This window comes from Pleurodeles waltl, chromosome 3_1 (assembly GCF_031143425.1).
Source record: "Pleurodeles waltl isolate 20211129_DDA chromosome 3_1, aPleWal1.hap1.20221129, whole genome shotgun sequence".
In the NCBI taxonomy this organism is placed as follows: domain Eukaryota; kingdom Metazoa; phylum Chordata; class Amphibia; order Caudata; family Salamandridae; genus Pleurodeles; species Pleurodeles waltl.
In genome coordinates, this window is record NC_090440.1 from 236485843 (window position 1) to 236498731 (window position 12889).

Genomic DNA, 12889 nt, shown 5'->3' on the forward strand with positions numbered 1-12889 from the left:
TCTCAATCATATGCTAGTATGGGTCCCCATAAGTTCAGAGATATACAAATAACCACTGCTCCTAAACTCCATATATGGTGCCCATTTTAGAAAATCATACATATTTGGAATGGTTTATACTTGACACACAATATAAAAAACATTGTACCATACAGCTCAAATTTTGCCTCTGGGTACCTCAGGTTCTTCGAGAACCTACAAACCCTACCTATCCCCCAACCAGAAGGGTCTAGCGGGTGTAATGATATATTGCTTTTGTAAATCAGCCATAATGCCAAAAAAGTTACAGATGAAAATGTTGTCACAAATGCTGTTTTTTCCCTACCTATTTTCAATATTTCTTTCGTTTAACAGTTTCTTTGGGAAAACCTTGAGGGATCTACACATATGACCCCTAACTACTTTACAGAAATCTGTAACTTTCCTGGTTTCCACCACAAAGTAGAAGTAGGTCGAAAACACAAAAAATAGGAAAAATGAACTGCCTATCTGCAAGAGACCAGAACTATGGTAAAAAATAGGTTATTTGATTCAGCTCTTGTCTGTTCCTGGAAGCTGGGAAATTGTGACTTTAGCACAGCAAACCCTTTGTTGATGCCTTATTTTCCCAATTTTTCCTCCAAAAAAATCAAATGTTAGCTATATCTTGCTATCTTCTTGGGCCCCTCCAGGGAATCCACAAACCCTGGGTACCTTTAGAACCCCCAAGATGATGGGGTAAAAAGGGTGCAAATTTAGTGGGTACCTTATGTGGACAGAAGGTTATGAAGGGCTAAGCACGAACTACTCCCCAGTAGTCAAAAAATGGCTTGGTACAGTGGGGACAGAAGTTCAGAGGTTAAGAGTATTGATCCTGATGCTTTAGTTTTGGTTGATTGTATTGTTCTGGGACTGCTGCGTGGGCTTCTGAATGTCAATTTCCCTCCCTCTCTCGGCGCTAGTCCCTCAGGCTGAGAAATGAAGGGGCCTGAGAGCGGGAAGTCTAAGGGGAGCTTTATTCCGCCTTCCTAACTAGCAAAATCTATACCTCAACTGGATGTAGAACATTGGCTCCTTCTGATAACCACACTGATCCCTTAGTTTTTCTTCTGTTTACGGACACCCTAGATTCCAGAAAGAAATTAAATGTACAAAAGTTATTGTTACCGTTTGGTACGTTCGACGCCATATTGGAATAGGTCCAATTTCTCTACAACAGGAGCAGCCGAGAAAAGGGACCCGCTGATAAAAGAATATTTTTTTTACGTGAGTTCATTAGTCCACTTTGTTTTACGCTTTTTTACCAATGAAAATTTGACGAAATGTTATACAGAATTCGTAACTGAGTGTTTTAATATATTTAGGCACAGTCGTCGTCCTTTTCATTGGAACGAGACGTCTGACCGTGGTTTTCTGCGACAGATGCATTCCTTGGTGTCGGAGACGGTCCACATACATGCCAACCAGACGGGTGCTCCGGTAGTCTTCAGCAGAACCCACGATTGATCGCGAAGGCACTCCCATTCGGACCTCGACGCTCGTGAAGCGGAAATTTCTATTGGTTGAGACGGAGACGTCACTCCTCAGTAAACCAATGAGTGAGCACAGCACTGGGCTGTTTAAAACATCGGCGGGCGCGCGTTCTGTCGCATTTCGCGCTCAAGTTTTGAGAAGAGTTGTTGTGTCTGCTTTTTGCGTGTCGGCGCGGTGCCCTTGACGTCATGGTGCGAACGAAGGCAGATACTGTCAATAGTACCGGTAGTTACCGCAAAGGTAAGCTCCTTGGGCCGAGTGAGGCATCTGTGTTGCATTTTGGAGAACGCTGGAACGGTTTTCCCTCTGTGTGTCTAGAAGTTGAGTTCGGATGGTAGAGTGGAGCGCTTCAGTTTGTTCTTGTATCTTTACCAATACATACATCTGACCATCCTAACTAAAGTGGGAATGGCGCGTTACACGCACCCACTTCAAACAAGAAAGTGAAAATGAAGCAAAGTCTGTGTGTGTGTGTATATGCGCACACACACACATACGTCCAGGAAGGCAGGCTAGAGTCGCTTCAGTAGCTTTTGAGTAGTATCACCGACCGTGGCAAATGTGGGTGTGGGGGCAATATTGTAACGGGTGGGTATCTTAGTGAAACAACTATGCGCAGGGTCGTACTAGCATATATGGCTATTACATTGCCCCCGAAGGACTGGTTCGGCAGACCTGTGGGTCGGTTTTATGATCTTTGTGCCAGTGTTTACTCTTGATTTCACTGATATTAAAACAAACTTTACTTGCATACTTTGCAAACACGTATCCAGCTTGTCTTAACAGGTTCAAAACTGCCCCCGCTTGGCTAACATGGATCACTTTTAGGCCTAACTATTAAACAGGGGACACTTTTAATTTGGTGCCCAATATCATTTTTTTTTTCTTTCCCAGTGCGAGCCTTCCCATAATCGGACTCCTTGACGGGTGCACACTTGTAATTGCTCATAGTACTGCCGCTACCGCGGAAGGGCTGTGAAGATTTATCCCGTTGGTAGGACAGAACCGCGGCTACTGTAATTCGACAGACGAATCTGCAGTGGACCCGAATGTAGATCCCGTACAGAAAGATTATAACCTGCCGTGACAACCTGTCCCACAAGAGACCCCCTTTACAAACTGTCCCACGACAAACGGGGAATTACTGGCTTGTATCTCTGCTGTAATACAAGCAGGGTCGGCAATGGCATCGAGGCCAAGAGAATGACATTGCTATATTTTTTTACTCCACCAGTGCTCGTCAGGGGAACGCTTATTTTCTTTCCTTGCATTGCAGCCCCATTGCGCTTTTTTTGCTACTCATTACACGTCAGCCTTCACATCAAAATTGTGTAAACTTGCCCGATTTTTCTGAAAACGAGCCATATTTAAGCAGGCTTTACAATTACTCATTTTGCATAGTACTACGTTGGGGCCGCTGTGGCCTGCACCCGTAGTTTACGTTCCTCAATCCCAGCTTTCTCCATTCATGTGGTGGTTTGTCGCAGGCCCAACTCCTGGTGCTGTGGTGATCTTTAATGGAATGTGTAAAGTAGCTTCCCTGTGCTCCCTCCCTCTGCACGTCGTATTGAAGGGCGGGGCGAAATCTGTTTGGCGGGACGTCTGCCCGCCAAATCCACACCAGCCGTGAGCGCCATCCCGCGTCCCCGATGATCACTCAGTCTCCTTTAATGTATACTTCCGCTTAGTATTTTCGTACTTTAACCCACGCCCAGCTCCCCTAGAGCTGGCAACTGCTTTGTTATACCACTGACTTCAAAGTGTGTCATTTATTGGAACTCTCAAATACGCCAAAATTAAACTTGCAATGAATACCGTACAGTTGAGCTTGCATTCCTAAGTACTTGTATACAACGCCGTATCGACGGCTGATCAACTTGTGTTATCTTTGTACAGCTGTTGCCGCTCGAGCTCCTCGGAAGTCGCTGGGTGCTAGCAGCGGTTCTCCCGCCAACTCATCCACCTCCCCGACCTCGAAGAAGGGTAAGTTCTTTCTATTTTAGCCACTTTCCTGCATCCAAATAACTATCTTTAAATGCCACCTCTTACTACTTAATGTCTGCTATTCAGCTAGTCATGAGTTATGTTACATTACAATTTCAGGGCCCCGGAAAAATAGCATAGACTACCAGAAGATAAATGGATAGAATAGCGTCCCTGAGATTTCCAGAGTTAACTTAATATAACTTGTTCACTCATACTTTATTGGTGCCACGAGAAACTACTGGCGAGTTCAGAACGGAAGCCAGCATGTTTCAGTAATCTTCCCTCTGTCCGTGCATGCTCTGTGGCCAAACTTGCTTCCAAGTGTTGATTTGATAAATGAAGGGCAGTCAACCCAAACTATTCCTTGGATTTTTTTTTTCGCTATAGGGACAGGTAAGCGGGTTAATACATGTGATGGTTGCACTGCTTCTGACGTTGCACATTCCCGAAACTTTATACTACACAACAGGTTTGCTAGCTTGACTTATTGTCATGGGAGGGATTTTTGAACTGCCAGACCCGTGTGCGGTTGCTCAGTACAATATGTGAAGTGCGTCCAGGAGGTCGGTATTGCTCATTGTTGTCCTGACGCTTTGTGTCCACCAGATAAATGTCTCCAGTATACTTTCATTGGATATGTGGAATAGGGAGAAACATTGCGGTTCTTGAGCACTAGCTCTGGTTGTTGCTTTTGGCACATGGGTTGTCGCAGCATTGTCACTTGGCTATAGCTGTTGTACTTAAATACATTTTTTTAGTTCTGTGTGGCATAGCTTCTAGTTTATTTCTGCATAGACCTGCCTTTTGTTTGAATCCTCTGCTTCTTACTCCTTAGTTTGGAAAAATAGCCAATATTTATCCGAGTAAAACACGACCAAAACAAAAATCCAACACACAAGTAAAGATAAGAATTTACAAAGATTAAATCTTAGTAAAGAGCTTTGAAACACAATAGTTCCAACTGGAGCTATCACAACGTCTTGAATGAGTCGTTCCCAACAGTCCAACACCACTCGCAAGGGAGTGCGGACCAGTCAAGAAAAGACGTTTCACTGGGTTTTGGAGGTGAGGTGTTGCTGGAGCCAATGAGGTGTCAGTTCTCTACTGCTACGCAGGGGAGTGAAGGCGTTGGTTTCTTACAATTGCAGGGGAGGTGGTGTGTTGGCAGTGAGGCGTTGGTTCCTTACAGCAGGATGAGGTTGATGAATCCAGCCGGACAAGACGCGAGGTGTCAGCTTCACAATGCGGTGATGGCCACAGGTGCTGTCTGGCTCCAGGTGCCTCGAATGTCGGTGATGCAGCGCTCTGGACTCACTGCGGCGGAATGTGGGAGGTGCTGTCTACCGTGTCTGTCGTTGCACTCAGTTGGGGCCACAGCTCTTCTACAGGCAACAGTGTAGAGCTTGACAGTGGTGTAGGTTTTTTTTTCTTGGTTGCACCAGAACTCAGTCCTGAAGGCCAGGAACTAGATTTGACACCACTTGGTAAGTCAGGACTCTAAGAGGGCCCCGGTGTTGGCAGATGACGTCTTTGATGTTGCTGAGATTTCTCAACAGGAAGCAAGCTCAGTCAAGCCCTTGGCGACCTTTTTGGAAGCAGAATGTAGAAAGCAAAGTCCCGTCCTCACTCCAGGATGGAAGCAGCAGGCCAGCAAAGCAATAGGCAGTGAAAGTCCCTCCTACAGCATCACTCTTCTTCCTGGCAGAATGTCCTCCGTCCAAAAGGAGAACAGTTGGTTTAGAGGTCCAGTACTTATACCCCCTTTCTGCCGTTCCTGCCCTGGCCCCAGACACTCCATGGGGTTGGAGACTGCTTTGTGCGAAGACGAGAACAGCCCTATTCAGGTGCAAGTGTTACCTTCTTCCATCACTCTAGCTCAGGAAGACCCGTCGGGATATGCAGGGCACACCTCTGCTCCCTCTGTGACTGAGCACAAACAGCCCAACTGCCATCCTCACCCTATGTGTATTCCACAGACAGACAGGCACATATTGGTTAAGAAAGAAAATGTTAAGTTTGAAAATGCCACTTTTAGAAATTTTAAATTAAAAAAAAAAAAAACTTCCCCAAAATAAATATATATTTTCTCTATTAAATAAAATTAGTTCAGAGACCTCAAACTCCATGTCCTTATCTGTTTTCACTGGCAAATTACACTTAAAAGACCTTTCAAGGCAATCTCCATTTTACCCTGTTGAAGAGCTACGCAGTATTTCACTATCCGGATGTGTAAAACACACCAGTGCCTGTCCTACCTTTTAAATGCACTGCACATCGCCCATGGGGCAGCCTTGGGCCTACCTTAGGGCTGATGTACATGCAGTAAAAATGCAAATTTGGATCTGACAAGTTGATGCACTTGCCAGGTCGGCATGGCAGTTTAAAACTTCACACAGGCAGTGGTAGGCCTGAGACATGTTTGCAGGGAGAAAGTCTCACTGATGAGAAGCATTACTCAAACAACTAATGCATGCCTTCTGTCAGAGCACACTGTTTCGTTCATTCTTTATTCCCATTCATTTTTTTTTTCAATTGCTTTTTTCTTTAATTCTTTTTCCTTTTTATTATTCCCATTTCAGCTTTCATTCTCTTCTATCACTTACTCAAATGATAATCGAAGTACGACCTGGGGCTTCACGTGGCCCCTGGGACAGCATGCAGAACCACCCTGCAACTATGCCAATGGTGAAATCATAGTTCATTAAGTCATACACATGAGAAAGTTCCGCCTAGCCCTTGGTCACATCGCATACTAACATTTTTGCCCCCACCACCACCAAAAGAATCTTTGCAGGTACCCATATCCTACGCTGTCCTTTTTATTTTGTATTTTTTTTTCTTTATTTGCTGTTCTATCCTTCCTTTGTTTCCTATTTTATTACTTTGGTGTTCCTTCTCTTTGTAGTCCTATCCATTTTTTTTTTTGTTTCCTTCAGTTGTTCTTCAATTCATACACTTCCTTCGCCTTCCTTCATGTCTATTCTTCCATCCTCTCCTTTCTTGATTCCCTCATATTCCATCTTTCCTACCTTTCCTTACCTCATTTCTTTTCCTCTTCCTCATTACCTCCCTTTGTATTCATTTTTTTTTCTTCGACCCCCCCCCCCCCTTCAAGTTGTTTCTTTCCTCTTTTTGACTAGCTTCTCTTGGGGTGGGTTTGGATTCCCCCCCCCCCCCCTTTTTTTTTCTTTAGAGGCACTCGACTTCCAGGCTCAATCTCTTCGTGGTTGTTGTTGTTGTGGTGTGTGTGTGTGTGTGTTGTTTTTTTTTTTTTTTTTTTTTTTTCTCTCTCTCTCTCTCTCTCTCTCTCTCCGAGATATAGTTAAAGAAACAGGGATGGCTGCAGTAGTAGGTTTACCTGCACTATACAGAGTGCATCACCCTATTGTTAGGGCAGTGACCGCTTCTGGAGATCAACAAATGGATTTTAGGGTAACTAGCCCGAAAATGAGTGTTTGCTTCTAGCTCGCATAAAGAAGTCCCTTCCTATATATTGCCTCTAAGGTCATGAAATCGTTAACACACCTATCACGGGTGATTTACAAAGAAGAGTAAAGGGGCAACACTGATTTTAGCAGACCACATACCCTACCCCCCCCCCCAATCTTTCCCAGAGGCATATTCCTTTGCCTTTAATGGCTTGTACTTAATCCATTAGGACTGGGCACTCTAGGGGCAGTGTTTAAGTGGCCGGTTTATTTTTTGTATTTTTTTTTGTATGCGGTTATCTAATCCATAAATAAGGGAGTATCGCGGGACATTTTTCACAAATCTGAAGTTGCTTGCACGATTAAAGGTTGAAGACCCCTGGGTTAGAGGATCTTTCTCACCGTTTAAATATTCTGATAACACAGCACAGTGGCGTCTTGTATCTCCATTCATACCCATAGGCTTATCACTCGCCATATTATACTCAACCCCAGTGTCTACCGTAAACCCTTAACGGTCTTCCTGTGACTTTATACCTAGCCCTGACTCTATACATTTTGCTCCATTCCCAGGTGAGGCCATTATAGGTCACCATATCTCACAGTGTGCTTGCAATTCTACCTGCACACCCACCTTACGTGCCTTTTGTGAAACTTCTGCCATTAGTCTGGTCTATAACAGTTGCTTTCAACTGATCGCGATCAGGCTTGTCCTCACCCACGGCTTCCGAGAGTGTTTGACCTTCATTCACATCCGTTGGACTACTAAGAGCCTTATTGCCTTCAACTCGTTTTATTCTCCACCTCCCTATTATTCACCATTAAGTATTTTCTGATCGGATGCTTCGTTATTCTTATAGGATTAGGTTTATCGGATTCCTATTGAACTTCTTTACTCTTCTCGTCAATGTAGACTCTGCAAATATACCATGTTGCATTACGTGGTGCTGAAGCTTTAACTATTGGTGTGCATTTCTATTGGCTAAGTGGTGTGTTGACTTTACAAAGTCTGCTCATCTGCCCTGAAGTTTATGGTTAGTAGTGACTAGTTTAACTGGGCATATATGTATGGGAACACCTATTTGTCGTGGAATGTTATAAAGCAGTTGAACGCCTTTTTCATCTTATTCGTGACCTGTAAAGTCTTTGCCAGATCCACTCACCCTCAATACCTTGATCCAACAAGACAACTGATCAAACAAAACTTGTGCGAAATGCTAATCATCCAATCGGTTTCTGCCTGTCTGCTCTAGCTGCAGGTGACCATTTCACGGATTCCTCCTTCAACTTGCTGCTCTGTTACATGACTCGCCACGTTGGGTCTTATTAACCACGTTATGCCTGGTCCTTATGAAATGCCAAACCTCCTTACCACAGCCTCAACCAGCCAGGAATGACTGTTGTACTTCTCCTAGAAGGTGTTGTACACGGCTGATTTAATGTCACATTCCAAACCCGCAGCAGATAACACTCCGGTCATTCGTGGCTAACTCGCTGCCATGTTGAATTAATTGTGCACACTGATCAGCTGCACTTCAGACCTCTGCCAGCAGAAGTAATCTAAGCAGCGTTTTTTATTTCTGCAGTTCCTTGTAGACACATCAAAATAAATAGGCTCTACCTAGCGATGTCATCAGCACCAATGTTGTTGCTTCTGCTCGGAGGTAATCTGTAATCCACATAACACTTGGATGGGGCAGTCAGCAATGAACAGATGCCCGTTCCTCCAGTGGGACTGGAATGACTGCTGTTTTCTTCAGAAGGGCCGTTTTAGTAGATTCATCCCCCTCCCTCCCTGTAAAACCTGAGTAGGAACCGCAGGTGGTGTTCCCAGAGGGAAAGTTTGGACCCCTAGGAGTCCACGTTCCCCATGACTACAATCAAGCTTTGACGTGGAGCACCTCTTGCAGCTTGTCATAAGACCAGTGTCTGAAACCAAAGGGTTCAAAACACCTGTAGAAAGTGTCCACTCCAACAGAACAATAAAATTAGGCAAAGTAGCACTTCAAGGCTCAATCATGAGAGGAGCCCAGTCAGTCAGTGCCGCCCCAGGTGGTGGTTCAGGATGCCACCTACCTCATTATACCACTAATGTCGTTTACAAAAAAAAAAAAAAATTGCCTGTTATCAGGTTAAACCTCTGACTTTTATGTAGGTAGGTATGCAGCCTGGTCAGATTACCAATGTTTTCAGTGTGACTGGCTTGCAACGTGCTGCTTGTTGTCAATCTACAGAACACGGTTGTTTAATAGCGGAGTATGCAGCTGTGGCCCTTTGCCTCATCCAGTGCTTATGATATTGGCTCGTTTGCCCCTTGTAGCCTCCTCAGTGGAGCTACCTCCAGCAGAACGGACCCATTAAGTGTTTTCAGCTCCTTCAGTTTCTAGTCATTTAAGTCCACACACTGGCTCTTGAAATTCAAGCCTCCGAATGTCTAGTTATTGATCAGATACTGTAGTGCATAGTTTGCTCTTCTTAATGACCTTTTGAAGCCTGGACTCTGCAACTAAACGGCCAAATCACTGAGTCTACATTCATATCACTTGAGCTTCAGGGCAGCACTGAGATTACCTTCGTTTGTGTCGACGTTCCCTGCTCTGCAAAGTGTGTGTGTGGTGTGTATTTTTTTTATTTTATTTTTTTATTCCTACTCCGAATTGGTTTTAAGAGCTGATCTGTAAGGTCGGTTTACTCGATGGAGCAAATATGTCTGAATAGTACTCTGGACGATACCAAATATGGCAAATTCAAAGATCTTTGGTTACACACAAGGTATTGAGCTAAATCTGTTACTGTACCTTACTTGGTATGGTGGGTGCAATTCCTTTTAAGTCTGGAGCATCCTAGTTGCTGTAATATAAGTCTTCAGCCGGAGCTGTGCCCCCTTGTAGGATGATGCAGGTGCATGATTGTTTGAGCACGCAGAGTATTCAGGAGTGCATTGGCGCGTTTGACATGTCTTGGGGAGGTCACTTAATCAAGAATTGGCCGTCAAACTACACTTCAATTTCAACCAAAGACAGCGGGGTGAAAAATATGTCACACTTGAGGGTTTGTCAGACGCTTTATTGCAATACTTATTAAAATGTGGCTTTGACATTCTCGTAATGTTCCAGACGCGAATACCAGACCTCGTAGGTTTGCAGCCTGCTTTAGCCTACCCCCCTAGAACCCCCCCACCCCCCATTCACATATCTGAGCCGAATATCTCCTTTTGCTAGTATCCTTATCTCGTATCTGCAGGGTGCAGAAATGTTTGCAGGCTTGGTTTACTTTGCGAAGCAGGTACTCTGATATCACAAATTACTAATAGACGTTAATATAGTGCAAGATGCCCGAGAGAGCTTCTAACAAAACCTTTATTCTTTCAGGTGAGGGTAAATATGCTGGAGGTAATCCAGTGTGCGTGCGACCCATACCCACATGGCAGAAAGGTATTGGTGACTTCTTTGGCGGCCCACCCATGATCAGACCAGAGAAAGAGAATCGTCAACCCTCTGACGATGAAGCAGGAGGAAGTGGGTCGGGAAAGGCAAAATCCAAGAAGAAAAAACACGTGATCTCGGATGATGAAAATGCAGAATCCAGTGGATCGAGCAAAGCAGTCAAATCGAAGAAAAAGAGCATGCCCTCGGATGATGAAGGTGCTGGGGGCAGTGGGTCTGGCAAAACTGAGAAATCCAAGAAAAAGAAGCGTAAAGGCTCGGATGAAGGCGCGGGAGGAAGTAGAGCTGGCAAAGCAGCCAAGTCTAAGAAAAAACAATTGTCTTCGGATGACGAAGGTGCAGGAGGCAGTGGATCTGTGCAGGCGTCGCACTCGAAGAAGAACTGCGTGGTATCGGATGATGATGTAGAAGAAAGAGAAGAAGCCAGCAGACCAAAGAAAAAGAACCGCGTGTCTTCAGACGATGAGGGAGAAGGCGGTAGTGGATCGGGCAAATCAAAGAATCGTGAGGTTTCCGACGACGAGGGAGCAGATGAAAGTGACCCAAAGGCACAACGAAAGTAAGTTTCCACTTTCATTGACGATTGTGAGGTTTTCAAACCAACTGTGGATGAAGTTCATATAACCTGATACAACTTTGCACCAATTTAATACTAGTTTGCAAAACTAACTTCATATTATGCAGCTACTTTGAATTATGCAGGGGTAGCTCAAGCAACTATCAAGCTGCACTAATACTGCTGACCTAATTTTATGCCAAGCTTTCTTACAAGGGCTTGTGGTGTTTGCTTTAGTTACAACAGGTTACTGCAGGCTGTATGGCACATATGCTCCTCTTGCATGTTCATTAGTGTTATACCGCCCTTTTACTGCTGTAAACCTACTTCGGTCACCTTTCCCTGAAAGACGCCAAAGTGGGCTATTTAACTTTCTCCTTACAGTGCATCATACTCTTAGGGGTATTCTACTGGTATTTTGTTGGGTATTGTAAATAGTTATTGTCCCAGGTTGGTATATCTGGTAGCTCAAGTATCGCGTGGTATAGAAAGCCAGTGTGCGCCGAGCATTTGATGGTTGCCTGGTTGTGTTCTGCAGTCAAGTTGTCAGGGTACTTGTAAATGGGGTGGGTGGGTGTGTGTGTGTGTGTAATTGGAGATGGCTTGTCATTAAGCAGTTTTGGTGTGAATTGGCGATGAGGGGTTTGATACCTTCCTCATTCATCCTGCCAAAAAGCCGAGCTGGAGGGTGAGAGGAGGGGAGGTGCAAATAAATGGTCGTGGGTGGGTGCAATACAGGAAAGTGCAGGATCTTTGGGGGAAATGCCGTAAAATTGTAAATGACTACACATAGAATCTTTCTTTTCATAGAATCTACATAACTTCTTGATAGGAGGTCTCAATTTCTTTATCTTGAAATCGGTGATATTAAAGACCATTTTGTAGAATTGATAAGGTAGGATTTTTGCGTCTTCCATGTAGCTCACGGAAAAAGCTTTGATCAAAACAAGCCGCCCCCTTGGGTGCCAATTAGTGCAGTGGAGACGATTCAATATGCTAGTTATTGGTGTCTTCAGCTGTACATAAAATCATTTCTTCTACCCTGCAGGTCTCGTCCACTCTCCCCTGAACCATCGGATGATGAAGGTGAAGGCTCCAATAAGAGAGACGACTGATGAAATCCTAATACGTACTAGTACTTGCTAGATTTGTTGGTCAGTTCCTGAACTCTTCAAATGTAAATTTGTATATACATTTTTTTTTTAGTGCACACCATTCGAGCTTTGTACAGTTTATGACGTTTAACATGTTAAATAAAAAAATATATAACACCTGTGGCTTACTCTAATTGCTAATAAAAGGCTCCTTTTTGTCCATGGTATTACTGCTGCTATTGCAATCATGCTTTGTCGGGAGCAGTCGAGTTCGTCCCTCCCCAAATTGGTGCCTTCTTTTCTAATGGGTGTAATAGCAATTGACCAAAACGTGCTCGAATGTTGCATCTTTTTACGGCCGATTACAAGTTGCTTTTTCAAGTCCGTTAATTTATTCACCTGATGCTCCATTATACTTTTCAGAGAAGTTTAGTGTCGTTTTGTTAACTTTATAAGCAGGTGATTACAAATGTAATTTTCCTTTAAAACTGGGCCTGCTAGTAATTTCCTCAGGACATGCGAGTTTATAGGCAATAGATAATACTTAGGGTGCACATTGATGGCTTTTGCATGCCCATGCCTAACACTCCCTGTATTGCCATACGTGATCTATATTGACTGTGAAACTGCATGTTGCTGCCAGGCTTTGCTGGTGTGGTATTACTATCCAGGCTAGACATATGTGGTTTTAAACAAGCATGTTTAGCCATGCAATAGTTTTTTGGTACTGCATATTCGAGGTAAGTGTGTCGGTCACCAGACTACACAACACTGGTTTCACACCATTATGGCCTCTACTTGGCCAAAACTACGACCCTCAGACGTGTTACACACTAGCTCAGTTAAAATCCCTGTCCTTTACTACTG

The 12889-nt window shown here is 44.1% G+C and overlaps 1 protein-coding gene across 1 annotated transcript; it reads left to right on the plus strand.

Annotated features, from left to right (window-relative positions):
- Nucleotides 1-1594: 1594 nt before the first annotated feature.
- On the plus strand, nucleotides 1595-12199 carry PCLAF (PCNA clamp associated factor). Its single transcript, XM_069222302.1, has 4 exons — nucleotides 1595-1752; nucleotides 3409-3495; nucleotides 10298-10931; nucleotides 11977-12199. The coding sequence occupies exons 1-4, from the start codon at nucleotides 1701-1703 to the stop codon at nucleotides 12041-12043; spliced, it is 840 nt and encodes a 279-aa protein (XP_069078403.1). The 5' UTR covers nucleotides 1595-1700; the 3' UTR covers nucleotides 12044-12199.
- The last annotated feature ends 690 nt before the right edge of the window (nucleotides 12200-12889 follow it).

Coding starts and splice junctions, on each gene's coding strand:
- PCLAF (XM_069222302.1), top strand. CDS start 1,701: ATGGTGCGAACGAAGGCAGATACTGTCAATAGTACCGGTAGTTACCGC. Junction 1,753..3,408: donor TACCGGTAGTTACCGCAAAG/GTAAGCTCCTTG, acceptor ATCTTTGTACAG/CTGTTGCCGCTCGAGCTCCT. Junction 10,932..11,976: donor GACCCAAAGGCACAACGAAA/GTAAGTTTCCAC, acceptor TCTACCCTGCAG/GTCTCGTCCACTCTCCCCTG.